Source organism: Kogia breviceps, chromosome 16, assembly GCF_026419965.1.
Source record: "Kogia breviceps isolate mKogBre1 chromosome 16, mKogBre1 haplotype 1, whole genome shotgun sequence".
Classification (NCBI taxonomy): Eukaryota; Metazoa; Chordata; class Mammalia; order Artiodactyla; family Physeteridae; genus Kogia; species Kogia breviceps.
The window spans coordinates 65,606,697-65,634,062 of NC_081325.1; the positions used below are offsets into that span (position 1 = coordinate 65,606,697).

Genomic DNA, 27,366 nt, shown 5'->3' on the forward strand with positions numbered 1-27,366 from the left:
AGCCTGGGGCCCACGGAGGGCAGGCAGCGGGGTCAGAGATACCCTTGTGCACGTAAGGAAGTGCTACACTCACGGTGAAGTGAAAAGGTGACCTAGAAAACAAAACGTCCTGCAGGAACAGCACAGAAACTTGCTGAGTTCACCATGGTTCTTAACGGAGGGAGAACAGTCTTGCATAAGAATTCATGGCTTTTGGCTTATCTTCACGTTAGTTTGAGGCCCAATTTCACACTATTTTGAAGGTCCAAAAAATATAAACAGACTTTTAATTTTTTTTTTTTTTTAATTTTTTTTTTTGTGTGTGGTACGCGGGCCTCTCACCGTTGTGGCCTCTCCCGTTGCGGAGCACAGGCTCCGGACGCGCAGGCGCAGCGGCCATGGCTCACGGGCCCAGCCGCTCCGCGGCACGTGGGATCCTCCCGGACCGGGGCACGAACCCGTGACCCCTGCATCGGCAGGCGGACTCTCAACCACTGCGCCACCAGGGAAGCCCCAGACTTTTAATTTAAAGTGGAATTAGGGGAATTCCCTGGTGGTCCAGTGGTTAGGACTCTGTGCTTCCACTGCAGGGGGCATATGTTCAATCCACGGTCAGGGAACGAAGATCCCACATGCCCTGCGGTGCGGCAAAAAAATTTAAAAAATTTTTTTAAAAAGTGGATTCAAGTTGGGAGTGCTCATAAGCTTTGAGCAGAAACAAATTCAAATCTCCATGGACAAATATGACCTCATTAAAGAAAACAGGGAACAACGTACAGAAATGTACCCCTTTAACAACCAATGGAGCTGCGCCCATTAGTTGAAACTAAAAAAATTCCGACTGGATTTCAGGAGACTGGTTGAGCATTATAATGCTAAATTGGTACTCAGCCATTAAAAGAAACGAAATTGAGTTCTTTGTAGTGAGGTGGATGGACCTAGAGTCTGTCATACAGAGTGAAGTCAGAAAGAGAAAGACAAATACTGTATGCTAACACATATATATGGAATCTAAGGGGGAAAAAAATGTCAAGAAGAACCGAGGGGTAAGACGTGAATAAAGACACAGACCTACTAGAGAATGGACTTGAGGATATGGGGAGGGGGAAGGGTAAGCTGTGACAAAGTGAGAGAGTGGCATGGGCATATATACACTACCAAACGTAGGGTGGATAGCTAGTGGGAAGCTGCCGCATAGCACAGGGAGATCACCTCTGTGCTTTGTGACCACCTAGAGGGGTGGGATAGGGAGGGCAGGAGGGAGGGTGACGCAAGAGGGAAGAGATATGGGAACATATGTATATGTATAACTGATCCACTTTGTTATAAAGCAGAAAGTAACACACCATTGTAAAGCAATTATACTCCAATAAAGATGTTAAAAAAAAACACAAAAAACTTGTCTGGAGGTCCCTATGCTGGAACTACATGCATTCTGAACTTAATATTTGAAGTCCAATCAGATGTAAATCTAATATAGGAAGGGTTTTGCTTTTTTCTGGATGAGTGATGAGAGAAACTAAGGTTCAAAAAAAAAAAAAAAATATATATATATATATATATATATTTTGTTGTTGTTGTTGTTGTTGTTGCCGTACGCAGGCCTCTCCCTGTTGTGGCCTCTCCCGTTGCGGAGCACAGGCTCCGGACGCGCAGGCGCAGCGGCCATGGCTCACGGGCCCAGCCGCTCCGCGGCATGTGGGATCTTCCCGGACCGGGGCACGAACCCGTATCCCCTGCATCGGCAGGCGGATTCTCAACCACTGCGCCACCAGGGAAGCCCTATTTTATTTTTTAACCAACGTTCTTTAATGGAGAAATGAGTACCAGGTATAAAAGTTTGAGGGCATATCTCTAGTTCACATTTCACCATCTTGTCCAAAAGTCCATTTTGGAGATTTTTTTTCGTTTTTGCATCGTTAAAACTTTATACCGGGCTTCCCTGGTGGCGCAGTGGTTGAGAATCCGCCTGCAGATGCAGGAGACACGGGTTCGTGCCCTGGTCCGGGAAGATCCCACATGCCGCGGAGCGGCTGGGCCCGTGAGCCATGGCCGCTGAGCCTGCGCGTCCGGAGCCTGTGCTCCGCAACGGGAGAGGCCACAACAGTGAGAGGCCCGCATACCGCAAAAAACAAACAAACAAACAAACAAACAAACAAAAAACAAACAAACAAAAAAAAACTTTATACCATTCCTCTGATACTACATAGTACATTCTAGATTGTTAGAATTATAGAAAAGTCTGGCAACTTCACTGCTGTGAAAATTGGAACTACAGAAATAACATTATAAAAGAACTTAATACTATTCTGTTTATATAAGTCTTTTAAAATGTAAGTGTAAAACTTTATTATTACCATAAATTGATGAGAACTCCAAGTAAAGTAATAATTTAACAAAATGACAGACACAGTTTAAAATATTGAGAATTATTTTCATTTAAAGTCACTAATATCGGGCTTCCCTGGTGGCGCAGTGGTTGAGAGTCCGCCTGCCGATGCAGGGAACATGGGTTCATGCCCCGGTCAGGGAAGATCCCACATGCCGCGGAGCAGCTGGGCCCGTGGGCCATGGCCGCTGAGCCTGTGCGTCCGGAGCCTGTGCTCCGCAATGGGAGAAGCCACAGCAGTGAGAGGCCCGTATACCACACACACACAAAAAAAAGTCACTAATATCAGTCTAGTAGATTATGATATTCTCTCCCTCTTTCTGACATACTCCAACTGTCTTACATATGTAAATATAGATATTTATGTATGATGTATTTTTCTCTGTGTGTATATATATAAAAATGTGGGTTTACATATATGTACATATAAATATGTGAACACTTAGCAGAGGGCCACAGTTACTGAGGCAGACATTGTGCTAAGTCACTATATATTCTCATTTAATCCTCCTAATAATCCAGTGAAATAGGTACTATTCTTTTTTTCTTTTTTTTGGATGCATAGAACTGATTAGCTTTTATTCATGTTACAAAGAGTTATTTTCTTTATAAAAATTATCTTTCTTTTTTTTTAAACATCTTTATTGGAGTATAATTGATTTACAATGGTGTGTTAGTTCCTGCTTTATAACAAAGTGAATCAGCTATACATATACATGTATCCCCATATCTCTTCCCTCTTATGTCTCCCTCCTTCCCACCCTCCCTATCCCACCCCTCTAGGTGGTCACAAAGCACCAAGCTGATCTCCCTGTGCTATGCAGCTGCTTCCCACTATCTATTGGTTTTACATATGGTAGTATATATATGTCCATGCCACTCTCTCACTTTGTCCCAGCTTACCCTTCCCCCTCCCCGTGTCCTCAAGTCCATTCTCTAGCAGGTCTGCATCTTTATTCCCGTCCTGCCCCTAGGTTCATCAGAACCATTTTTTTTTTTTAGATTCCATATATATGTGTTAGCATATGGTATTTTTCTCTTTCTGACTTAACTTCACTCTCTATGACAGACTCTAGGCCCATCCACCTCACTACAAATAACTCAATTTCGTTTCTTTTTATGGCTGAGTAATATTCCACTGTATATATGTGCCACATCTTCTTTATCCATTCATCTGTTGATGGACACTTAGGGTGCTTCCATGTCCTGGCTATTGTAAATAGAGCTGCGATGAACATTGTGGTACATGACTCTTTTTGAATTCTGGTTTTCTTGGGGTATATGCTCAGTAGTGAGACTGCTGGGTTGTATGGTAGTTCTATTTTTAGTTTTTTAAGGAACCTCCATACTGTTCTCCATAGTGGCTGTATCCATTGACATTCCCACCAACAGTGCAAGAGGGTTCCCTTTTCTCCACACCCTTTCCAGCATTTATTGTTTGTAGATTTTTTTGATGATGGCCATTCTGACCAGTATGAGATGATACCTCACTGTAGTTTTGATTTTCATTTCTCTAATTATTAATGATATTGAGCATTCTTTCATGTGTTTGTTGGCAATCTGTATATCTTCTTTGTAGAAATGTCAATTTAGGTCTCCTGCCCATTTTTGGATCGGGTTGTTTGTTTTTTTTGATATTGAGCTGCATGAGCTGCTTGTAAATTTTGGAGATTAATCCTTTGTCCGTTGCTTCATTTGCAAATATTTTCTCCCATTCTGAGGGTTGTCTTTTCCTCTTGTTTATGGTTTCCTTTGCTGTGCAAAAGCTGTGAAGTTTCATTAGGAGCCTATTGATTTATATATTTTAATTGTGTATTCTATTATCTTTTGCTATGGACTGAACTGTGTTGCTCCACCCCAAATCCATATGTTGACGCCCTAAACCCCCATGAGACTGTATTTGGAGATGGGGCTTAAGGAGGTAATTACGGTTAAATGAGGTCATAAGGGTGGCACACTGTGTGCACACAGAGGAAAGGCCATTTGCTGTGAAGACACAGCAAAAAGGCAGCTGTTGACAAGCCAGGAAGAGTCCATATCAAATACAGAATTTGCTGAAACTCTGATCTGGGACTTCCAGCCCCCAGAACGGAGAGAAAATAAATTTTTGTGGTGTAAGCCACCCAGTCTGTGGTACTTTGTTATGGCGGCCCAAGCAAACCAACACACCTTTCTACATCTAATTTTTGTTTTTAGTTGATTCTCTTATATATTCCTCACCTTTCCCCAATTTTTATACTTCCAATATACTTCTCTTGACTAATGATGTGGGCTAATAACTAATTTAATAATAATTACAGTGATGATAATGTGCTTCATTGTCTTGTTCCTGATTTTGGTAAATATACCTCTAGTAATTTTCTATTAGTAAGATGCTGACTTTGTTTGTTTGTTTGTTTTGGTACACGGGCCTCTCACTGCTGTGGCCTCTCCCGTTGCGGAGCACAGGCTCCGGATGCGCAGGCCCAGCGGCCACGGCTCACGGGCCCAGCCGCTCCGCGGCACGTGGGATCCTCCCGGACCGGGGCACGAACCCGCGTCCCCTGCATCGGCAGGCGGACTCTCAACCACTGCGCCACCAGGGAAGCCCCAAGATGCTGACTTTTAAGCTGAGATAAACGAATACATATGCACATGCACACTTTTAATCATGTCAAGGAAGTATAATCAATTTCCTTATAAAGTGTTTTTTTATATTCAGGAATAGGTCTTGAATTTTATAAAATGCTTTTTCATCATGTACAAAGATAATCATACAGTTTTACCACTTAGATCTAACGACAGTATATGAATAGATTTCCTAATCTATTGACCATTCTTGCATCCTTCAAGCTCCATTCGACTATGATATATTACCATTTCATTAGTTTCACTATTTTTACCTTTTAACTCATTAATTTTTACCTGCATTAATTTCTTCTGCTTTTGCTTTTCTTTACTGTTCTTAACATTTTAAGTCTGATATTTAACTCATTTACTTTTTTTTCATTTTATTGATGTCAGACTTCAAGGCTTTTCTCTGAACTTTGTTTTATTTGGGTCCCAAAGATTCTTAATATCTTATGTTTTCAAATGTTGTTATCAAGAACTGTTGCAATTTTGATGTGTATTTTTTTTTTTTAATGTTTATTTTTTTTCCTTATTTTTTTGGCTGCGTCGGGTCTAGTTGTGGCACATGTGATCTTTGTTGAGGAATGTAGGATCTTTTTCATTACGGTGCGAGGTCTGCTCGGGTTTCTCTGTAGGTGCAGCGTGCGGGTTTTCTTTCTCTAGTTGTGGCACACGGGCTTCAGAGTGCGTGGGCTCTGTAGTTGTGGAACGCGGGGTCTCTCATTGAGGTGCATGAGCTCAATGGTTGTGGCACACAGGCTTAGTTGCCCCGCTGCATGTGGGATCTTAGTTCCCCGACCAGGGATCGAACCTGGTCCCCTGCATTGGCAGGTGGATTTTTTACCACTGCACCACCAAGGGAGTCCCTTGATGTGTATTTTATTCTCCCTTCTACTTAAGAGTAAATAGAGTTTTTAACTTCCAAGTGAATAAACCCTTTTTTTCTGATTTTGTTATTGATTTCTAGTTTGAATTGATATTGAGAATTTTTTTTCTATTTTACCCACTTTCTGGATTTTTTGCCATTACTACTTCATAAAAACTTGAAGAAAGGCATATTTTTTCTATTATCAGGATACAAAATTTGTTATATAGCCAGAAGACCTATTATCTATACAATCATAATGTCATTTGGTCTCCTATACCTTTACTTACCATTTCACTAGAGGTAAATTACGTTTCTCCTTCCATCTCCTATAGTCTGTTTCATGAATGCTGCTGCAGTGTTTTGATGTAAAAATATTTTAAACTGCTATTGTAGCCTTGTGAATCACAGCCGTTAGTATTATAAAGGGCCATTTTTTGCTTATTAATATTTTTAGAACTGAATTTGGCTTCATGGCATTTTAAGGTCACTACCCTTAAAACACAGTATTTGCTTGGTATACCTTGGCACGTCCTTTAATTTCTGACATTTCTAAATTACTTTTAGATTTTTTTATTTTACATACATTGTACATGCCTAATGAAACAAACTGAGCATTTCTGCTAATATGTTAGTTAAGCTTATTTACATTTATTGATATCACAGACCTGGTTAGCCTCAAATGTCATTCTTTCACACTGTATTTACTCTTTCTAGATGTATTTTTTACATGTCTCTTTCTTTTCTTGGGCATTCAGTTCTTTTCACAGTTGGAAGATTTAGACTTTTGTTCCTCTAGTTACTATTAAACATGTATGTTCATTTAATACCCTCAGTCATCTCTTTCTTTAACCAACAACTAATGATTTCTGTTACAAAAAATAATAAAATTAGCCTTTAACCTCTTTCTGCTGCCTTTCCTCTTGCACAGCCCAATTTTATTCAATAGTTTTATATTCATTAGTGGTTAACTATATACTTTTAAATAAGTTCAGGCTTCCACTGCTTGACTTTTCAGCTTTAATTATATCTTTGATTCCTGAGTATTACAGTTAAGGCATTAGCAAGTTTATTCTATTTTCCACCCCCTGCCATATTTATTAGTTGCAATATTTTATCTTTGTCAGAGTAGGTACTGTTTACATACTATACTATCACCCTGTTCCTCACTTTTTGTTGTTGTTGTTGTTGTTGTTGTTGTTTTGTTTGTTTTGTTTTGCAGTACGTGGGCCTCTCACCGCTGCGGCCTCTCCCATTGCGGAGCCCAGGCTCCGGACGCGCAGGCTCAGCGGCCATGGCTCACGGGCCCAGCCGCTCCGCGGCACGTGGGATCCTCCCGGACCGGGGCACGAACCCGCGTCCCCCGCATCGGCAGGCGGATTCTCAACCACGGCGCCACCGGGGAAGCCCTGTTCCTCACTTTTTACTTTTAGTTCTACACATAAACATATTCAATGCCCAACAGGCAGTTGTTCTGCCCAAGAATCTTCAATCAGTTCTTGGTCGGAGAAATTCCTCAGAAAGTGTTCTTGGGAGCAATATTTCCTGAATTTTTGCATGTTCAACATTTCTGTAGCCTGTATATACACATCTTCTTGAAGGACAGTTTTTCTTTCCTTGAATGTCTTGTAGATGGAGCTTCACTGTTTCTTGGTGTTGAATTTGTTTTGGAGAAGTCTGATGCCAATGTGATGTTCTTTCCTCATCATCTTTTTAATTAAATGCATAAGTAATTAATTTCCTTTGTTCCTTATAAAGTTCAATAGCTTATATTTGACCACTCTTGGTCAATTTTCCCAAGTTACACAGTGTACCCTTTTTATTTGTGGATTTGGATCTTCTTTTATTTCAGAAAATTTTCTGATTGTAGTTTTAAGCATTCGTTCTGTCCATTTGTTTTATTTTTCTGTTTCATGGACTCTAGTCTAGGTATGTTGGATTTCCTTTACCTGGCTTTACTTAATCATCTTCTCCTGAGTCCTTTCTATTTCTTTTTTCTTACTATCTCTGCATTTATTATTTCTATCTACTACGTCTTCTGCTGTGTTTTCTATAAGGTCAGTTCTCCTTTGTGCCACTTTATAACTTTAGTTTTTATTTCAGAAATGGTTTTATCTTTACTTTCTACACCTTTGCAAAGTCTTTCCAGTTCTAGTTTCACATTCCCTTGTTGTTGCTCACCAAATCCATCACTTTAATGTTCACCAACACAGTGTAAGCTATTGTGTTACAAAGTCTACCCAATCCCAAACAATTCCCCACCTTGAAAGACCCAACTTAAACCACCTGAACAGAGACCCTCCCTCTCCAATCTTCTAATTACTCTACCCTAATGTCCTCCTTTTGAGACACTAACAAGAGTCTATCAAGGTGTTGCTCTCCCTCACTGCAGCAAGTTTATTAAACAGAGCTTTGCCTGACTAACAAGTTTTCCTGGTGGGTTTTTGTTGGGGAGCTGACAGTCTACACCAGACTCCCCCTTCCCACCTGGTTTTATTTAAATACATCTGTCTAGCCCTTTGTGTGCTGTTCTCCTAGAAATAGGAGTCACTGAAGAATTTTTTTTTAAAAGACTAGATCAAATTTCTTAATTTCATCAAATATCTTTCCAATCACCTAGCAAGGTGACCGGCAATAGAAAAACTCACAATTCTTATTAAATTGTTCTGAAATGAGCTGTAAACCAGGGCACAAATTCTGGTTCCATCTTGTACCAATTCTGTGACCCAGAAAAAAAAAATCACTGGATCTCAATTTATACATTAGGATATTAACAACTGCTACAATATACAGAACATCTTAAAACTACACATTGCTAAATATAGAATGTATTATAGGTAACATTTAAATATTAAAAAGTTTTCAATTCAACAAATATTTCTGACAGAATGCTCTGTGCCAGGTACCGTGCTCATTCAAACCCCCAGGTTCAGAGTTTCCTGATTTACTCATTTCCACTAACTTGCATTCCCACTCTACTTCAACAGCTGGCTTTGACTGTCATCCTGTGAAATGAAATTCTTCAGCCTCTGGAATCAAAATCATCACAGAGAGCAAAACTTTGATGACCAGGAACACCCCCTTTGGACTATTAACTGAGCAAAAAATGAACTGGATTATGTGATGTCACTGATACTTTGGCATTCCTTTCTTTTCCCTCCTTTTTCTTCCTAACCTCTCTTCCTTTCTTACTGCAAGTGGCATTATTCAAACAAATACAAAAATTCTTATAAGAAAAAAATGCATTCTGCTTGAAGAATGGTAAGAGCAATTAGGAGAATTACAGAAAGGAGTAGTGCTTAGTTTTGAAGGATAAGCAAGAATTTGTCAGGTGGTCAATGTGGCAAAGAACATCCCAGGTAGGGATGATGTGTTGCAGCTTCTATCACTCAGTCTCCCATGAACTGTGCATCTACTTCATTATCATCATTGTAGTTGTCTGTCATCATCAAAACAGCTGATATTTACTGAGAGCTTACTGTCTCAGTGTAACAGGCACTGTTGATGGGCTAACCTGGCACTTTCTCCTCTGCTTCCCTCAATCACTAGAAAAGTAAACACTAACTTTTCTAGTCTCCCTTGTGGCTAGGAATATCCACATTACAAAATTTTGGCCAATGAGACAGAAGTCAAAGATGGCTGAAGTGTTCCAGGAAGGCTTCAGTCAGGATGAATGTGATTTGATCTTCCTGCCTCTTTTTGCTTTGAATCCAGACAAGTAGTCTGGAGCTGTGGCAGCCATTCTGCAACCATAAAAGAAAAAACCATGTCTGTGGCAACCTACTTTGAGACTTCTGGTTTTTTTTAATATTTAAAATTTTATTTATTTTTGGCTGCGTTGGGTCTTCCTTGCTGTGCACGGGCTTTCTCTAGTTGTGGTGAGCGGGCTTCTCATTGTGGTGGCTTCTCTTGTTGTGGAGCATGGGCTCTAGGTGTGTGGGCTTCAGTAGTTGCAGCATGAAGGCTCAGAAGTTGTGGTGCATGGTCTCTAGGGTGTGCGGGCTTCAGTAGTTGGGGCGCACGGGCTGAGTCGCTCCATGGCATGTGGGATTTTCCCGGACCAGAGCTTGAACCCGTGTCCCCTGCACTGGCAGGAGGAGTCTTTTTTTTTTTTTTTTTTTAAACTTTATTGGAATATATTGTTTTACAATGTTGTGTTAGTTTCTGCTTTATAACAAAGTGAATCAGCTATACATATACATTTATCTCCTCCCTCTTGCACCTCCCTCCCACCCTCCCTATCCCACCCCTCTAGGTGGTCACAGAGCACCAAGCTGATCTCCCTGTGCTATGTGGCTGCTTCCCACTAGCTAGCTATTTTACATTTGGTAGTGTCCTTGCCACTCTCTCACTTCATCCCAGCTTACCATTCCCCCTCCCCGTGTCCTCAAGTCCATTCTCTACGTCTGCAGCTTTATTCCTGTCTGGCAGGCAGATTCTTAACCACTGCGCCACCAGGGAAGGGACTTCTTTTTATGTAAGAAAAATGAACTCCTACCGTTTAAGGCCCTGTGTGCCTGGGATTAATATTACTTAAAGCCAAACCAGTCCTATGCAATAAAGCCAGAAAGTGTTCTCAAGCACTTCCTAAGTATTAACACAGAATCATTTGGCGTCTTAAGGTAATTTAGGAGACCATTTAGAAGAATCTTATCAAACTAGTGATCAACTGTGTACTATATGCTATAGGATTCTAGTAATGTTCCCATGGTCTAAACTTGGCTTGGTCCTCACAAGGTTTTAAGCAAAACTAATGAGAAACAGAAGAATTATCTCATAGCCTCTATTCTCTATTTTGTGAAGAAAACCATACAGCATGGGCAGAAAATTTGGAGTATATAAGGTTAATGAGAAAGTAAGTAGGATCTATGTCAGTAAAGATTGGCTAGGATCACAAACGGTATGCTATATAAAGTAGACAATATAAAAATGGAAAAACCTGAACTGTTTTAATAATCAAAAAGTACAAGTTAACATTTTCTTTTCTGTATGAAAATTGAAGATCCAAAGTCTAAAATATAGTGTTATTAGTGTAGTAAATTTTTTAAAAAAGGAATGCAAACAAACCTTTTGATTTTCCTGTATTTCCTCCCTCATACGTTGATTTACAGCAATTCTGGTCAGAGATCTGGGAACATAAATACAGATACAATTCATTCTTCCTTAAATGTTTGGACTAATCTATGATTCAATGTAATATAATACTTTGTACGAGAAACTAAAAACTCTAAAAGCATCCTGACTGAGAAGTGTACATTTCCACATAGCCTATTTGACAGGTGGTACTATGGCTTTCATTTGACAAGGGTATTTGATTCAGGCGGAATAGAGACTGTCAAAAGTTCATGCGCACAAACCATGCATTACATGCTGTCGCATTTTTCAAGAATACTTGATTGAAAATGCGATTTTGTGTTGTTTTGCCCATAGGGAGAAATTCTATATGAAATTACCAATGTCATTATATGTATCGCTGCAAATAGGCAATTTTTGGAATATGTGTATATAAAGAATTTTGGTTAACCTGAGATCTTTACCTCAGTATGTAAGTTCTAAAATACTATTAGAATAATTAGATAATAATTAGATAATGGTGATTTCATATATTCACTCTATAAGGGAGCTTATAACTCCCTTATAATTTCAAAACAGAGCAACATTTCTTTTAAATAAGTCTATTAATTATATTTATTTGACCTAGTAACTACTAAGAATGCTTAATTAGCTATTTTTCTGTCAATTTTATGCATAGAAGAAAATGATTTAAAAATTAAAAGATTGTTAATGCAAAGTTTGACATTAAGTAAAACTCAAGCAGAAGGGTGTATCGTAAAACAACCCACAATAAGTGTGTATTATCTCCTGAAATCTGGCAGCATATGAGATTAATTGCAACTGAAAATCTGATAATGCAAATTTTTCATTCATTTATCAAGTATTTCATTTCAATGAACATTTACTTGCTGTCTACAGAGTGACTTTTATTATATTTTTTTGATGAAAAATAAAAACCATTTATTAAGTCTGAACATATATGGAGGCAAGATTTTTAGCCTTGGGCATCAACTATGGTTGCACCATTGATGGCATCTGGAGGAAACCAATTCAACTCGCTTCATCCCAAGATTCAGGAAGCATCCACAGGTTCATGGAGTCATGACTTACCAGAGTAACTGTAGAGATATGCTTAAGCCTACAATTCAGCCATTAAGCAGCGTTAGCATAGTCGGCAAATTTTTTTTTAATGGCCAACCACAAATTAAGAGCAGAGTTTAGCCACAAAACCCCTGAATAGTTATAATGACTTATCGTCAAAACAGCTAATCAACTATCTTCCTAAAACTAAAATTATTTCACTTTATTTGATCGAATAATTTCAAAAGCTACTGTTAGTTAACAGCAGTGTGGCTAAACATCTAGGTTTATACACACATACATATTTCATGTTTTAATATACATATACTGACTTCTCAAATTCTTGATTTTGCTTAAACTGAGAGTCATGTCAATATATTCATTTTTCATCTGTAAATAAGGTGACAAACCTCTCTATTTTCAGGGTATCATGAAAAGGTTCTTGGTATCCTGTGGCCAAACATGTACTACTTATTTATCTTACAAAGGTACTGACTGTCTAGATTCAGGATTCAGTTAATTTGTGCTGTGGATAAATGGACCAAAGTGTCTGAAACAAATAGAGGCGTAGTGATTATCCACTGCTTAAGAAGGGATGCTGAGGGCACAAGGATACTCCCCAATTCCTCTCAGTGAAACACTATTGCTGCACCTGTCACATGTTGTATACCTTCAATATAAGCTAACTTAGCTTACATTTTACTGGTTGCTTTAATTTTATACTATTATTCCTACAAATGCATCAAAGTCTTGTTATTTTGTAAATCCTTACAAAACATGGTAACCAGAATTGTATCTACTGGTTACTTCTAGATATGGAAATGTATTATCTATTGAACCGGAAGATGCGTTTAATGTAATATTAATATTTCTGAAAGCAGTTCAATTAGATATCTTATTGGCAAAAAAGTATTCCACAAAATATTCTATACAATTAAGACATTACTAATTGTTTGGAATCTGAAAGGGTAAGAACATGACTTGGCCGTACACTGGGCATAGGTCTATTTAGAGTAATACTTTTCATCACCCTCTGTAGGGTAAAGAGAAAAATATCCCCTTATTATATACTGCTTAAATCAGTTTCTTCTTGGGTTACCATCTCTCACTGTTTACGTTTAAATAATTTTAAAAATACATTATTTTTTCCTTTCCATTTTCCTCTAATTGAAGAGTTCTATTTTGTAGTATGTATACATATGCAGCACAAGTCAATATTTTGCTCTAGTTAAAAAAAAAAAAAAACCAATATACATAATGAAAAGAGACCCTGATCTCATAAACACTATATATAAAACAGAATTAACTGATATCATTATGTTAAATGAAATCAGCTATTTTCATAGAATTTATTTAATGGAAAGAGTTCTGACTATAATCAAATCAATAAACTTTAATATACCTGGCTTTTATGGGGAAGTTCTGTGAAATGTCCTTCATTAATTTTATGGCATCATAAACTGGAGTGGACATTATTTGAGAAGCTGCTTGAAAACTAAGATCTGGAAGGAAACAAATATCATCAAGGAATCTAGCGTAATGTTAGACCTTAACAGACATTTCCATGTAATTTCAATAACCCCTCTTGCCATATATTCATATATAGACACATTAACAAATACTCATATTTAGCATTATTCAAAAGTTTTAAATGAAATGGAAAGCTATCACTTACATCCAATAAGGTAAGTTTTACACTTTTCTGAATGAGTAATTGTCATGTAATACCTATTTTTTGTTTTCCACAAATTACAGTGTAACTTCAAAAAGAGATATGAAAAGAAATGCTGATGCAAAGCTATCTTTTCTTAGGTTAAGTGAAACTGGCAACAAAAAGCTTTGACAAAAAGAAATAAGAGGAAGGAAAAAAGAGCTCTGAAGAGCCAATTCTGAAAAGAACTTTAAGACCTAATGTGTTCATTAACTCAGTAAATATGAAACATTCACTTTCTTTTTCAACATTTTTTTACCTTTTGTATAACAATAAAAATAAAATCCTAAACTTGGTATGATTTTACCTGAAATGATAGTTCTCTGGAAAGAAAAGTGCATGTGGCTTACGGTAATCAGTCTCAAGTATGATAGAAGCAGTAATCTGCGTCTCATTACTTTGTCAAGAGTCAGAAATGATTTTAAAACTGAATTCTTTCATTACCTAATAGTGAAGCATTTTGTTTCTCTTTAACATCTCACCAGAATTGGAATCCTAGCTTGTCAAATACTAGTAAAATGACCACTTTATCATAGCGAGACTAGTTTTGTTTCTACCTTTTCAGTGTAGAGTGGCGAATCCAGTTGGAGTCAAAGCCTAGAAAAGATGTTCCCAGGGCGGCCTCCCACGGACTGGTAACGTCTAGCAGACCAAGGTTCAAACTCCAGCTCTATATCACTTACTAGCTGAATAACTTTAAATAGAATTTCCTTAACCTACCTAAGAATGTTTCCACTCCCCAGCACTAGTGGAGCTCTCGGGGCTCACTACTATCTCCTAATTGCAAACACAATGGACTCTTTTCAGTCCTTACCTGACCAGGATCCTTCTGCCATAGGATCACTTCCTGACAAGAAAAAGTACAACTTTCTATTCAATAAGTGGTGCTGGAAAAACTGGATGTCCACATGCAAAAGAATAAAACTGGACCCCCTATTTTACACTGTACACAAAAATCAACTCAAAATAGATTAAAGACTTGAACTTATGACCTGAAACCACAAAACTCCTAGAAGAAAACACAGGGGGGTAAGTTCCTTAGCACTGGTCTTGGCAGCGATTTTTTTGGATTTGACATCGGAAACAAAGACAACAAAAGGAAAAATAAACAAGTGGGACTATATCATACAAAAAAGTTTCTGCACAGCAAGGAAATCATCAGCGAAATGAAAAGGCAACCTATGTAATGGGGGAAAATATTTGCAAATCATTATATCTGATAAGGAGTTAACTATCCAAAATATGCAAGTTACTCATGTAAACTGCTACAGCCACTACTGAAGACATTACGGAGATTCCTCGAGAAATTAAATAAAACTACCATATGATCCAGCAAGATGTTGTGCCCATCTCTGCTGTACAGCAAAGTGACTCAGGTATCCGCATGGGTACATCCTTTTTTTGGTACTCTTTTCCATTACGGTTTATCACAGTACAGTGAGTATAGTTCCCTGTGCTCTACAGTAGGACCTTGTTGCTTATCCATTCTAAATGTAATGGTTTGCATCTACCAACCCCAAACTCCCAGCCCATCTCTCTTCCCCAACCCATGGCAACCACAAGTCTGATCTCTGCCTGTGAGTCTGCTTCTATTTTGTAGATGAGTTCATTTGTGCCACAATTTAGATTCCACATACAAGTGATATCATTTGGTATTTGTCTTTCTCTTTCTGACTTACTTAGTATGATAATCTCCAGTTGCATCCATGTTGCTGCAAATGGCAGTGTTTCATTCTTTTTCATGGCTGAGTAGTATTCCATTGTATATCTGTACCACATCCTCTTTATCCATTCATCTGTCAATGGACATTTAGGTTGTTTCCCTGTTTTGGTTATTGTGAATAGTGCTGCTATGAACACAGGGGTGCATGTTATCTTTTCGAATTATAGTCTTGTCCGGTATATGCCCAGGAGTGGGATTGCTGGATCATATGGCAATTCTATTTTTAAGTTTCTGAGGAACCTCCATACTGTTTTCCATAGTGTCTGCACAAACTTACATTCCCACCAACAGTGTAGGAGGGTTCCCCTTTTCTCCACACCCTCTCCAGTATTTGTTACTTTTAGACTTCCTAATGATGGCCATTCTGACCAGTGTGAGGTGGTACCTCACTGTAGTTTTGATTTGCATTTCAAAAGTGTATTTCTTTTGAGGATAGTATATGATGGAAGACCTTGCCTGAGGACATTTGGCTGCATGATGTTATACTTAAAAACAGTACAACATAGAGGTATAGAAAGAATTTAGGCTCTAAAATGAGAGAGACCTGCTGACTTTAAGTATCCCTGATTTGTGCTTTATGAGATTGGTGACCTCGGACTAATTATTTTGTGTGTATGTTTCTCAGTTTCCTCATCTGGAAAAGCAGGATATCTATCAATACCCCATGAGCTTTTTAAAAAAATTAATTAGGATGATGCATATAAAGAGCCTAATACTGTGCCAGACAAATAGTATTAGCTAATATTTTTATCACTGCCAATCATCATCATCATCACGACCACGGACAACTATATTTTACTCAGTTCTGATAGCACTAGTCTTTTAAAAACTTTTTACAACATGAATGGAATTTTCCTTCACATACGCTGCTCAAAAGCCCCTGAAAATTCACTCATGAAATCAGAGAAACTGTAAATAACAAGTAAATGAATATAATATTAGCATAGTCTATTAACATCTTTTGCTTTTTTCTAGACTATTCCATACCTAGGTGACTCATAAATTATTTAAGTCCTTAACTTTGCCTCTGAAATCCAGATTCCCATATTTAACTGTCTTCCTGGTTTTACCACTTGGATACTTCAAAAGCAGCAACGTTCAGTAACAAATGTGTGATATCCCACCAAACTCTGCCCAAACCTGGTCCTCTTTAGTCTCCTCTTTCCAGAAAATCCACCGCTGTCCATCTAGCTGGGTAAACCATGAATACAGCAGTTGTTCCTGATAGCTCCTCTCCCTCACACTCCATTTCCAATCCCCTGAAAGGGTCTTTGATATTCTCTCTAAGTAACCCACCCTCAAATTTATTCTAGCCCTTCCTCAGATCTCAATTCAATCACCACTTCTTGAGGAACCCTCCCCTTTCTGTCACCCCTTCCCTGCCCCCATCCCACCAGTCAGATCTTCCAGGCATAGGCCCTTCTTCACCTTACGTCCCTTTCCTCTGCAGCAATTACAATGCTAATTTTTACATTGGTTTTTTAAAGTTGTTTATGTTTGTCCAAGATCCTTTGAATAAACGTGGTGTCTGCTTTAACTCTTATTTTATCTTCAGAATATAGCACTTTTTCAAAGTGTCAGTTGGAACCCATTAGTTAGTAGTGAAATCACATTAGTGGATAATGTGAAGTTTTTTTTTTTTCCTCAAATGAAATAGGGTAGAATAAAAGAAAGTCTTGGGCTTCCCTGGTGGCGCAGTGGTTAAGAATCCACCTGTCAGTTCAGTAGACAAGGGTTTGAGCCCTGGTCTGGGAAGATCCCACGTGCCGTGGAGCAACTAAGCCCGTGCGCCCTAGAGCCCGCGCTCTGCAACAAGAGAAGCCACCGCAATGAGAAGCCCGCGCACCGCAGCGAAGAGTAACCCCCGCTCGCCGCAACTAGAGAAAGCTCGTGTGCAAGACCCAATGCAGCCAAAAATAAATAAATAATAAATAGATTTATTTTTTTTAAAGTCTTATAGAATTAATAAAATGTGGTAAACATATCTATGCTGAAGCGTTTTTTTTTTTTTTTTTTTTTTAGTTTTAAGCATATCTGTGTATTCATACATTATACACTTGTGTATGGGTCTTGATGTAAAATACACGTCCTACTCCAGGTCTCAGCCAAAAATTATAAAACCATGGTTGTAGGGACATGACTGACTCCTAGTAGAAATTCAATAAACACTTGTTAAATCAATCAAAAAAGGAAAAGGTCCTGATCACTTACACTCTCCTGAATCTACTTCCTTGGCTTCAGTAATGTGCTCTTCTAGCTCTCACCATTCCACTGTGTCTACTTTCCCCATGCAGACGAGCACGCAGACACTCCCTTGGGCACCCTACACTTTCAGTTAGCGCCCCCACCTTTAAAAAAAATCTCTATGCTAATATTTTCAACTTTTAAATCCTCTCCTTTTAGTATAAGGACTTTGTATTCACCCCACCACTGGACCTGGTCACCTGGATATGTCACCATCACTTTAAGTCTATCTTTTTTAACGCCAGTCTCATTATTTCTGGGCCCCGTATTCAACCCCCAAACCCACTTCCATGTTTTATATTCTCTCTACTCAGGCTCCAAGCTGGAAATTTTAAATTCATCTTTGACTCTTTTCATCTCCTAAATATTTGCTAAATCTGGCCTTCCTCTCTATGCCTTTTACCACAGTCATAGTTCTATCTCTCGCTACACTAATTCAGTGATGTCTTAACTAGATTTCCTGTTTCTAGTTCATTCAAATATGCTTTCCACAGACATCAGTGAGGTTAATTACAAGTAAGCTAACTTTGCATGTTCTCTGTTTACCAGCCTTCAGAAGCACCCTATCACTTACAATTTTCTAAATTATGGGTCTCTGAAATTGACTGTGCTGACAGTTTAAAAGCTCTAAAAATATACTGAACCCCACTGAACTGTACTCTTTAAATGGGTGAACTGCATATCAAGTATATTTCAGTAAGTTGTTATATTAAAAAAAAGTTGACGAGAGATGTGATAAAAGTTATAGATTCCACAGAAAAGTGACATATTCCCATGACCCACTAAACATTACAAATAATAAAAAAGAAAATTACAAACTGAAAAGGAATTTTGATTCATTCTCAAAATTTGGTTCAGTCTCAAAATATCTGCTTATAGGATGTCAGTACGGGAGCTATTCTAAGTTCACAATGAAACATATGACGGTCTGTTAAGATCAAAATTTTGAAGAGAAGAAAACTAAGATTTAGTTCTGATTTCTCCTGACTTACTAATCAGGATTTCTAATCAATGCTATAGATTCTCTGAAATGTGATTTAATACCTGAGATGAATCTATAACTCATGTACACTTTAAAAATGATTAGATGATATCAAATAACTGTACTTTATATAATTTTAAATCTTACAAACATAAAAATATGGTTTGCTTGATGAATAACCTTTTAATTAAATTTGTATTTCCACAAAAGTAATGTATATTAGTCGCATCATTAGTAATTATTATTGCCTATGAAATAACTTATATCATATTATATAAAAGCCTATTTAACAAAACAGAGATAAGTTACCAATACGCTATGTTAATGTGGACTGAAATACTATACCTTGTAGTTCCCAGACTTTCAAAGGCATCATTTCTTTATTACTCTCAATCAGGTATTTTTGGAATGTTGTCAGATTATCGCTAAGATCTGAATATCTTTCTCTGTATTAGAATATTAAGTAATGTTAATTATCATCACGTACTACAAATTACTACTATACAAGCAGTATATTTTTGAAATTAACTTTTCCAAATATTTACACACAAAATAACTGTTCATCAAGATAATAATAAATAGTGATGCAGTTATATCCACAGAACTTAAAAATAAATGAGGGAGATATGCATTTCTACTTTTTTTAATGTATAAAACAAAACAAAAGAAAACAAAATCTGGAAGGACATACTTTCATTTGTTAACATTACCTGTAAGGGATCCAAGTGTGAGGGCAGAATTAGTTTTTATGTTATACACTTTTTATTTAACATTTTATAAATTACAAGTCTTGCTTTTATAATTAAAAATGAAAACTATTTTATAAGGAAAGACATTAATGCTTCCTATACAATTTTAGAGTTTACTCTATTTCTGAAAAGTTCCATCTTTGAAACTTATAAAAACTTAAATAAGATAATTCTGCCTAATTAAACATTTCTAGGTATTTTTTAGAGAGTGCCAAATAATAATGTAGCATGATATTTTACTATACATATAATAAAAACTATAATCTTTTTTCTTCCATCTCTCATGAAATCAAAACACAGTACCATTTCATATTATTAGACAGAATTGTTTTTAAAAAACTTTATGTAGCTATCAGCACAATTTATAAACAAATACATATTTTCAACAGTAAAGAGAAATAAATATTTTAAAATGTGAGATGAAAAGTAAATATACAGAAAGATTAATCTTATAGTTAACAATAATAAATGTACTACAATTTCATATCTTGCAATTTTATTACAATGTGGGACCACATTTTGAAAATGAATCAAGTCCGCTCTTACAGTGAGAAAGCAATAGAACTTCTTTGAAAAGAAGTTCACTATGAATTAAATTAACCACTCCTTTCTCAATATTTTAAGTTACAGAGTAATACTAAGTTTATAAGAGCTGTTATATTGTTTTTCATGTTTAATCACAAGCTTAATGATAATTTTCACAGCTAAAATTATTTATGTAATTCAGGCAAAAACATATTATTCATACAATACCTCAAAGCAGAAGGTTTTTGCCTAAATCAATTAATTGTGTAAAAACTAACTTTGAGTATTTCCTCTCTAAAAAAACTAATATCCCAGGGTTCCAAAGGCTTTTTGGAAGACATGCAATTTATTCCCATAAATTGTTACGTTTAAAGAAAAATAGAACTATGGATTCTAGGATGCGAGACACAGCTGGAAATGGAATAAAAATGTTATCTACTAAATAAAAATCTTACTTAAAATAAATCCATTCTACAAGATGCATTAACTTTTTAAGGCCACTAGTATACAACTTGTCCAGTAAACCGTAGAAATATAACTCAGTCATCTGTATGAAGGAGCACAGTGTCCAAAAATGTTCCCCTCGCTCTGTACCATTATCTACTCACCAGGAGAACGGACCTAAGTGTCCTTTATAAATATCTGTACTACTAAATAAGAACTAAAGATAATAAAAATGGTTCTTTATTTTTAATTAATGTTGTCTTTATAATAGAAACATAAACTTTCCCTGCTTGTAAATAAGAGAAACCACACATAAAACGACAACAATCCCCATCCATTAACATTCAGAGAGCACTCACCATCCTATTCCTTGTCTTCAATCAGTGATGCAGGAAAAAAAAAAGGGTGCAGAACTTCAATTTTTTGAAAGGTTACTTATATATGTATATGAAATTAAGACCAGAAGTTAAAAGGTATTTAATATGGCAATATATGGCACAGAAATTTAGGGAAATAAATATTTTCTCTTCTTTTGAGACGTGAAATTTTTTTTTTTTTATGCTAAAAATCCAATATTAACTATGATTTTTGTAACCCATTAGATCTGTACAAGATTCCATAAATTTTTGTTTTAGTTTTTAGCCAGAGATAACTCTGATTACTTTCAATTCCAATATCTCTAACCATACTTATTATCCTGTGGAATTAGTGATTATTTTTCAATTTTGTGCTTTTCTGCATTAACCATGTGTTACTTTTGTAATAAAAACAATAGTATGTATATTTTAAAAATGTGAAACATATGCCAGCCCAGCATACTGAATCAATTCCTTTAAGAACAAACTTAAGAGTATAGTAATAGTTTCATTTCAATTCAGACTTACTTTAATTTCCCAAAGAGAAATCCTTGAACTTCATTTGTTTCAGTAATATCTTCTACAGTAGTATTAGTCACAGCTATATTTTGGAAACAAAAACAAAATAAAATGAAAATATTTCACGCTGAAAAAGGAATATATAATAAAAAATTAGAAGAACTCAAAATCAAATTCCATTTGTTTTTACCTTGTTTTTCTTTCATGGATCAGCTTAATGAGACATGAATGTGTTCTTTTTAAACAAGCTTGATTATTACATATTTAAAAACCATCATAAATGCTCTCTAGATCATTTCACAGTCAAGTTCTATTTTATACCAGAATGATAAACCAAGGAGTCTGCAACAAACCCTGGGCTTAGCTCTTAAGCCAGCGAGAAATCCAAACCCTAACAGATACAGGAGTTCTCACATTATTTCTGACACCTTTAGACATAATCAAGAAATCTTTAGAAAGACACCAAAACTCATGGCCTCAAAGAATAAGGATATATTTTATGTTCATTTCTCTTCCCCTCTCCTTTACTTACCAATAATTATAGCATACAGTGTGGTAAGTGGTATGTGTGAGCGTACTCTGGGATTCTAAGAATCTGTGGCTGTAAGCAGTACGGGCTACACTCCATCAGAGCTCATCAAGTACACTTCTCCCTTCTTACTCGCCTGAGAGGCTGGACCTCTAGGACCGCAACTAAAAACACGGGGTGCTTTGATCCAGTCCTTCCTTTCAAACTCCCTTTCATTCATTCATCAGGCAAATATTTATCGACTGGCTTCTGTGACGCCCGATGCCTGCCAGACAGACAGCAGGAAGAGAGACTCAAAAGACACAAACGGGCTTCCCTGGTGGCGCAGTGGTTGAGAATCCGCCTGCCGATGCAGGAGACACGCGTTCGTGCCCTGGTCCGGGAAGATCCCACATGCCGCGGAGCAACTAAGCCCGTGAGCCATGGCCGCTAGGCCTGCGCATCCGGAGCCTGTGCTCCGCAACGGGAGAGGCCACAACAGTGAGAGGCCCGCATAACGCAAAAAAAAAAAAAAAGTAATTTAAAAGACACAAACCCCAGTTGGTGGAAAAGGAGAAAAATAGGCAATTTTAACAGACTGCTTAAAACTTTTCCGAAAGAAAGCACAAAATATGTGGAATATAGAAAAGGGAAAACCTTCCTCTGACAGAGCAGGAAGATGGGCCGCCATCTCAGAGGTACTGACTGATGATATACACGATTCTTGAAAGATGAAGAGGCCTCAGATGAATAAAAGAGGTGGGAGAAAGGAGGAAGGTTTCAGGCGGAAGGGACGGCACACGCTGAGGGATGAGAGTGCTCTACAGAGGTCACGAGGGCTGGGCGTGGAGCCACAGAGGGAGGCATCCAGGGAACAGAAAATTATTGTGTACAGTTTTGTGTTACAGGACCACAGTGTACAAGTGAGAGGGCTGAGGGACAGTGATGAGGCAGAAAGAGGCCGGAATGTGAAAAGCTTTCTCTGTTACGCTATATGGTCCTTGAATTTACGAGAAGGTGACAGGGAGCCAGTCCGGGATTTTAATCGGTGGAAGCGTAAGAAGTGCGGTCAGAAAGCACAGTGGAGAACAGATGGATTATTCTATTTGGGGGGTGAGGGGACTAGGGGTACTGAAGAGAAGGTCAGTTAGAAGCCTGATACCCATATACAGAGGGAAAAAAGGAGTGAACTAAAGCAGCGGCAACTAGAATGGAGAGAAAATATATTCCGAATGTACGACAAAATTTAATGTGCCACTTGTACTATAGAAATACATGTGATCACATGACTTGAAAAAAAATTCTACAAGCCCAAGGATGCCTAGAAAATGCCTTATGTTACCACCACGACTGTTAAACAAGATACTAAATTATAAAGCACTGTAGAGCTATATACAAGCTATATGGAAATACATAAAATCTGGGCATTATTATTTCTACTAAACTTTTTCAGTAACTCTTTAACCAGCAGGATTTTCAATCACAATAATACAGATGTTGATTTGTAGCACATTCAGTAGGAGGGCTAGAGCTAAGCTGTGATCAGGGTAGGGCTGCCAGGACCAGATCTTGAATAGAGAAACAAAATTGTAGCAGAAGCAACACCTGAGACCATATAAAAGAATGAATCAGAAACTCTTAACCAAGAATCAGGTACAAATATATTTCCAATGAGCCAGGTAACAAAAGATTTCCGTAAGAATCTGAAAAGTTCTTTAGTGTTTTTAGGTCTCCAGAATCCTTCATCTGGAGCATGCATTCAGTACACAGAACATAGACACTGGACCGGTAGATCACAAATCTAATCAATCTACTTCATCTAACCAATCAACTCACAGCCCTCTCCGTCCCACTTCAAAACAAAAACAAAAGCGAAAACACAAGACCAGCATCCTAACTTCATCATATATAAATACTTCAGACCAAGACTTGTAAGGCAGTGCTACCAATGAGTTTTAGGTTTTCTGAGATACTGATCCCCTTAGACCGCCCCCCACCCTTGCTCCCAGAGGGTGACGGCACATCATGGGCCAGTCTTGAGCTCCTGGGTCAGTCACCTCTAGCCATAAGCAGCCTCATCTGTTGCTTCTACGTATCCTACGTATATCATCAATGTTTATATGTTGCGGAAAATGGTTGGGAAGCCATTGAGTAAAAGCAAATATGCTACTTCCACTCCTTGAAGTTTTTGAGAGCACAATAATATGAAATGTATTTCAATTCCAACTGAGGAGGAACATGTCCACCCTTTCCCCAGCCTCACATTAACGTGTGTAGGATTACAGTCGTTTCCTTTTTTCAACTGAAGCGTGTAAGCCTCCAAATTTTCATTCTACTCGAATACAGAGAATGAACTTACTTTTGACTTGGGTATCATCCAACGCTTTGTATTCTGTACTCTTAATCGCTAGTTCCACACCATAGCCAGATAAGTACACTTTCTGCAAGGCTGGTTTCTGTTCAAACACATTTATTTAAAAAAAAAAAAAAAAAAAAAAAGAGAGAGAAAATATTTAGTCAAACATCTGCTTTTGAATTCAGAATGACTGTGTATTAGGATATTAGGGTAAATTACTAATATTGAAGTAATCACTGTGAAATACTGTTATTTGGGGGATATTTATACTCTCTCTAGACAGTCCATCAAGGAGCTAGAATTTGGTTGATGACCACTTCTTTACTTTCTAAAATCCTTGTCATGACTCTGATGTTTTAATTACTTTTTTACAATGAAAAAAATATCTGATCTTTTTCTGTTATACCATGGTAACTCTGGATCTTTCCCATGAATTAATTAACAGAGGATACCATACAATCGAGTTTCAACAAAACTGTACTCTTTTGGGGGAACTACACAAGATTTGCTAAACCAGTAAATGCTATTCATTTGCTGGTTGCCTGGATGTAGGACATCCCGAGTGTCCCCAAAAGCAAATACTAGAAAGTAGAGGCAAAGGAAACAAAAAAGCTCAGTGCCTTGAACAACCTATTTAAGTCTTTCTTCATGTTTCTCAATGATTAAAATATACCAAACGCCACAAATTAATACCTATTCTTGCAGTGAGACGTAACAATTTGCCTAAAACTGAGTTGTCTGAAGTATTTATGATCAGCATTTGGTACCTTTTCTTTCACCTTTTCAGAAGTGCAAATATAAAACGTACTTCTAGAGACTACTCTGTGAAGGAAGAGAAGTCATCACATTTTTTCAAAAAAGTAATAAGCAACCTGGATGAATATATGTAATCTTTTAGAAGATGTCTAAGGTTCTTTCCAGCTTCTAGACTGAAATTCTTATCAGTTGTGCTACAATCATTACCATTTGGCATATTCTTTCATGGGTTAGAAAACGCATTTAACCTAGCACTCAGCAAACTCCTGTGAAGATGTTACATGTCTTTGCTTAACTAACATTTGCATGAGGGTAGTTCTGCAATTCTAAACATGACAGAGGAAGAGGCAGAGGACAAACAGAAAGAAAACCTTAATAGTATACTACTGTTTTTAGACTCTTCTTTCCTCCCTAAACTTCTCCCTCAGCCTTCAAAATAAGTATACTACCATAGTGACTCCTCCTGGGCTGTTCTGTTTCTAAATAAGATGACGTAAGAATTAGTTTCAGATATGCAGACAAGTGTTTAACATTGCTGCCTACACTAACATTTAATGTGCTAATTTCTCAGGCACATGCTATAATGAAAGATAGCATGAGGAAACTGGGTTGTTTATAATTATAGTAATCTGACAAAGTAGAAAACCTTTTAAAGAGTTTTCAATTTCATCCAGCTCAATTTAAAAACATATTTTGACTATCCACTCAAAAGACTAGGCAAACTGAACCTCTAAGTCCACATATCTTGTTATAGTCCATAAAAGAAATGCAATTTCACATAACCAATTTTCATGATCAGCTCTGGAATGTTACCAGCTCCTCAGTAATAAAGATACATGTTTATTAATTTCACATTTACTTTCTCCTTTTGAAAGGTATTAATATAAAATTTGAATTGTAGTTTAATAATTTTGGATTTGCAAACCAAAAATGCTCATAGGCTAAATCAACTGGTGAAAAGAATCTTTCTTCATTATCCTATTTCTTCTTTTCCCACAAAAAAGCATCTGTTCAGAAGGTAGCACAGGGACTTCCCTGGTGGCGCAGTGGTTAAGAATCTGCCTGCCAATGCAGGGGACACGGGTTCGAGCCCTGGTCTGGGAAGATCCCACATGCCGCGGAGCAACAAAGCCCGTGCACCACAACAGTTTAAGGTGTGCAACATAATGACTTGGTATCAAATCAAACCCTTGAACAGCATGGGTTTGAACTGCATAAACTGCACTGGTCCACTTACACATGGATTTTTTTCAATAGTACTATTGCATAATCCATGGCTGGTTGAATCTGCATATGCTGAACCATGAATACAGAGGAATGGCGTATATACGGAGGGCCAGCTATAAGCTATACAAAGATTTGCGAATGCGCAGAGTGTTGGAGCTCTTAACTTCCAAGTCGTTCAAGGGTCAATTGTATTATGAAATGATTACACAGTAAATTTAGTTAATGTTCATACCTCGCATAGCTACAGTTTTCTTTTTCTTGTAATGAGAACTTTAAGATCCACTCTCTTAGCAACTTTCAAATATTCAATACAGTACAGTTAAGTATAGTCATCATGCTGTACGTTACATCCCCAGAACTTTTTTATCTTATATCTGGAAATTTGTACATTTTGACCACCTTCACCCTTCAACCCTCCCCACCCCTCAATTTCAGCAACCACCGATCAGTTCTCTGTTTCTATGCATTTGGTTTTTTTCACATTCCATACATGAGATCATATGATATGTCTTTTTCCGTCTGACTTAGCATAATGCCCTCAAAGTCCTTCCATGTTGTTACAAATGGCAGGATTTCCTTCTTCTTTAAGGCCAAATAATATTTCATTGTGCGTGTGTGTATACACACACACACACACACACACACACACACCACATTTATCTATTCATCCATCACTGGACACATAGGCTGCTCCTATATAAGTAATGCTGCAACGAGTATGGGGGTGCAGATAGCTTTTCAAGATGGCGAGTCCATTTCCTCGAGATATATACCCAGAGGTGGAACTGCTATATCATATGCTAGTTCTATTTTTAACTTTTTGAGGAACCTCTATACTGTTTTCCATAGCGGCTGTACCATTTTACATTCCCACCAACAATGCACTAGGGTTTCCTTTTCTCCACATCCTTACCAATGCTTGTTAACTCTTGCCTTTTTGACATATAGCTATTCTAACAGGTGTGAGGTGGCATCTCACTCTGGTTTTGATTTGCATTTCCCTGACAATTAGTGACGCTGAGCACCTTTTCATATACCTGGTGGTTATTTGCATGTCTTCTTTAGAAAAATGTTTGTTCAGGTCCTTTGCCCATTTTTAAATTGAACTCTTTTTTTACATTTGCTCTTCAGTTGTATGAGTTCCTCACGTATTTTGGATATTAACCCTTTATCATATATATGATTTGCAAATATTTCCTCCAATTTGGTAAGTTGCCTTTTCATTTTGTTGATGGTTTCCTTAGTTATGCAGAGGTTTTTATAGTTGGATGTAGTCCCACTTGTTTAT

At 37.4% G+C, this 27,366-nt stretch overlaps 1 protein-coding gene across 3 annotated transcripts in view; it reads right to left on the bottom strand.

Annotated features, from left to right (window-relative positions):
- UGGT2 (UDP-glucose glycoprotein glucosyltransferase 2) overlaps positions 1–27,366 on the bottom strand; it is a 165,891-nt gene that overhangs the window by 114,052 nt on the left and 24,473 nt on the right. For 2 of the 3 annotated variants that reach the window (XM_059041564.2, XM_067016652.1), the window contains exons 6-10: positions 24,099–24,195; positions 21,241–21,313; positions 18,984–19,084; positions 13,381–13,480; positions 10,911–10,971 (exon numbers count right to left, since the gene is read on the bottom strand). In XM_059041564.2, the coding sequence (XP_058897547.1) occupies positions 10,911–10,971; positions 13,381–13,480; positions 18,984–19,084; positions 21,241–21,313; positions 24,099–24,195 (432 nt within the window). Of the gene's footprint in view, positions 1–10,910; positions 10,972–13,380; positions 13,481–15,368; positions 15,414–18,983; positions 19,085–21,240; positions 21,314–24,098; positions 24,196–27,366 lie in introns of those variants that run through there. The other variant, XM_067016653.1, reaches the window with a different exon arrangement.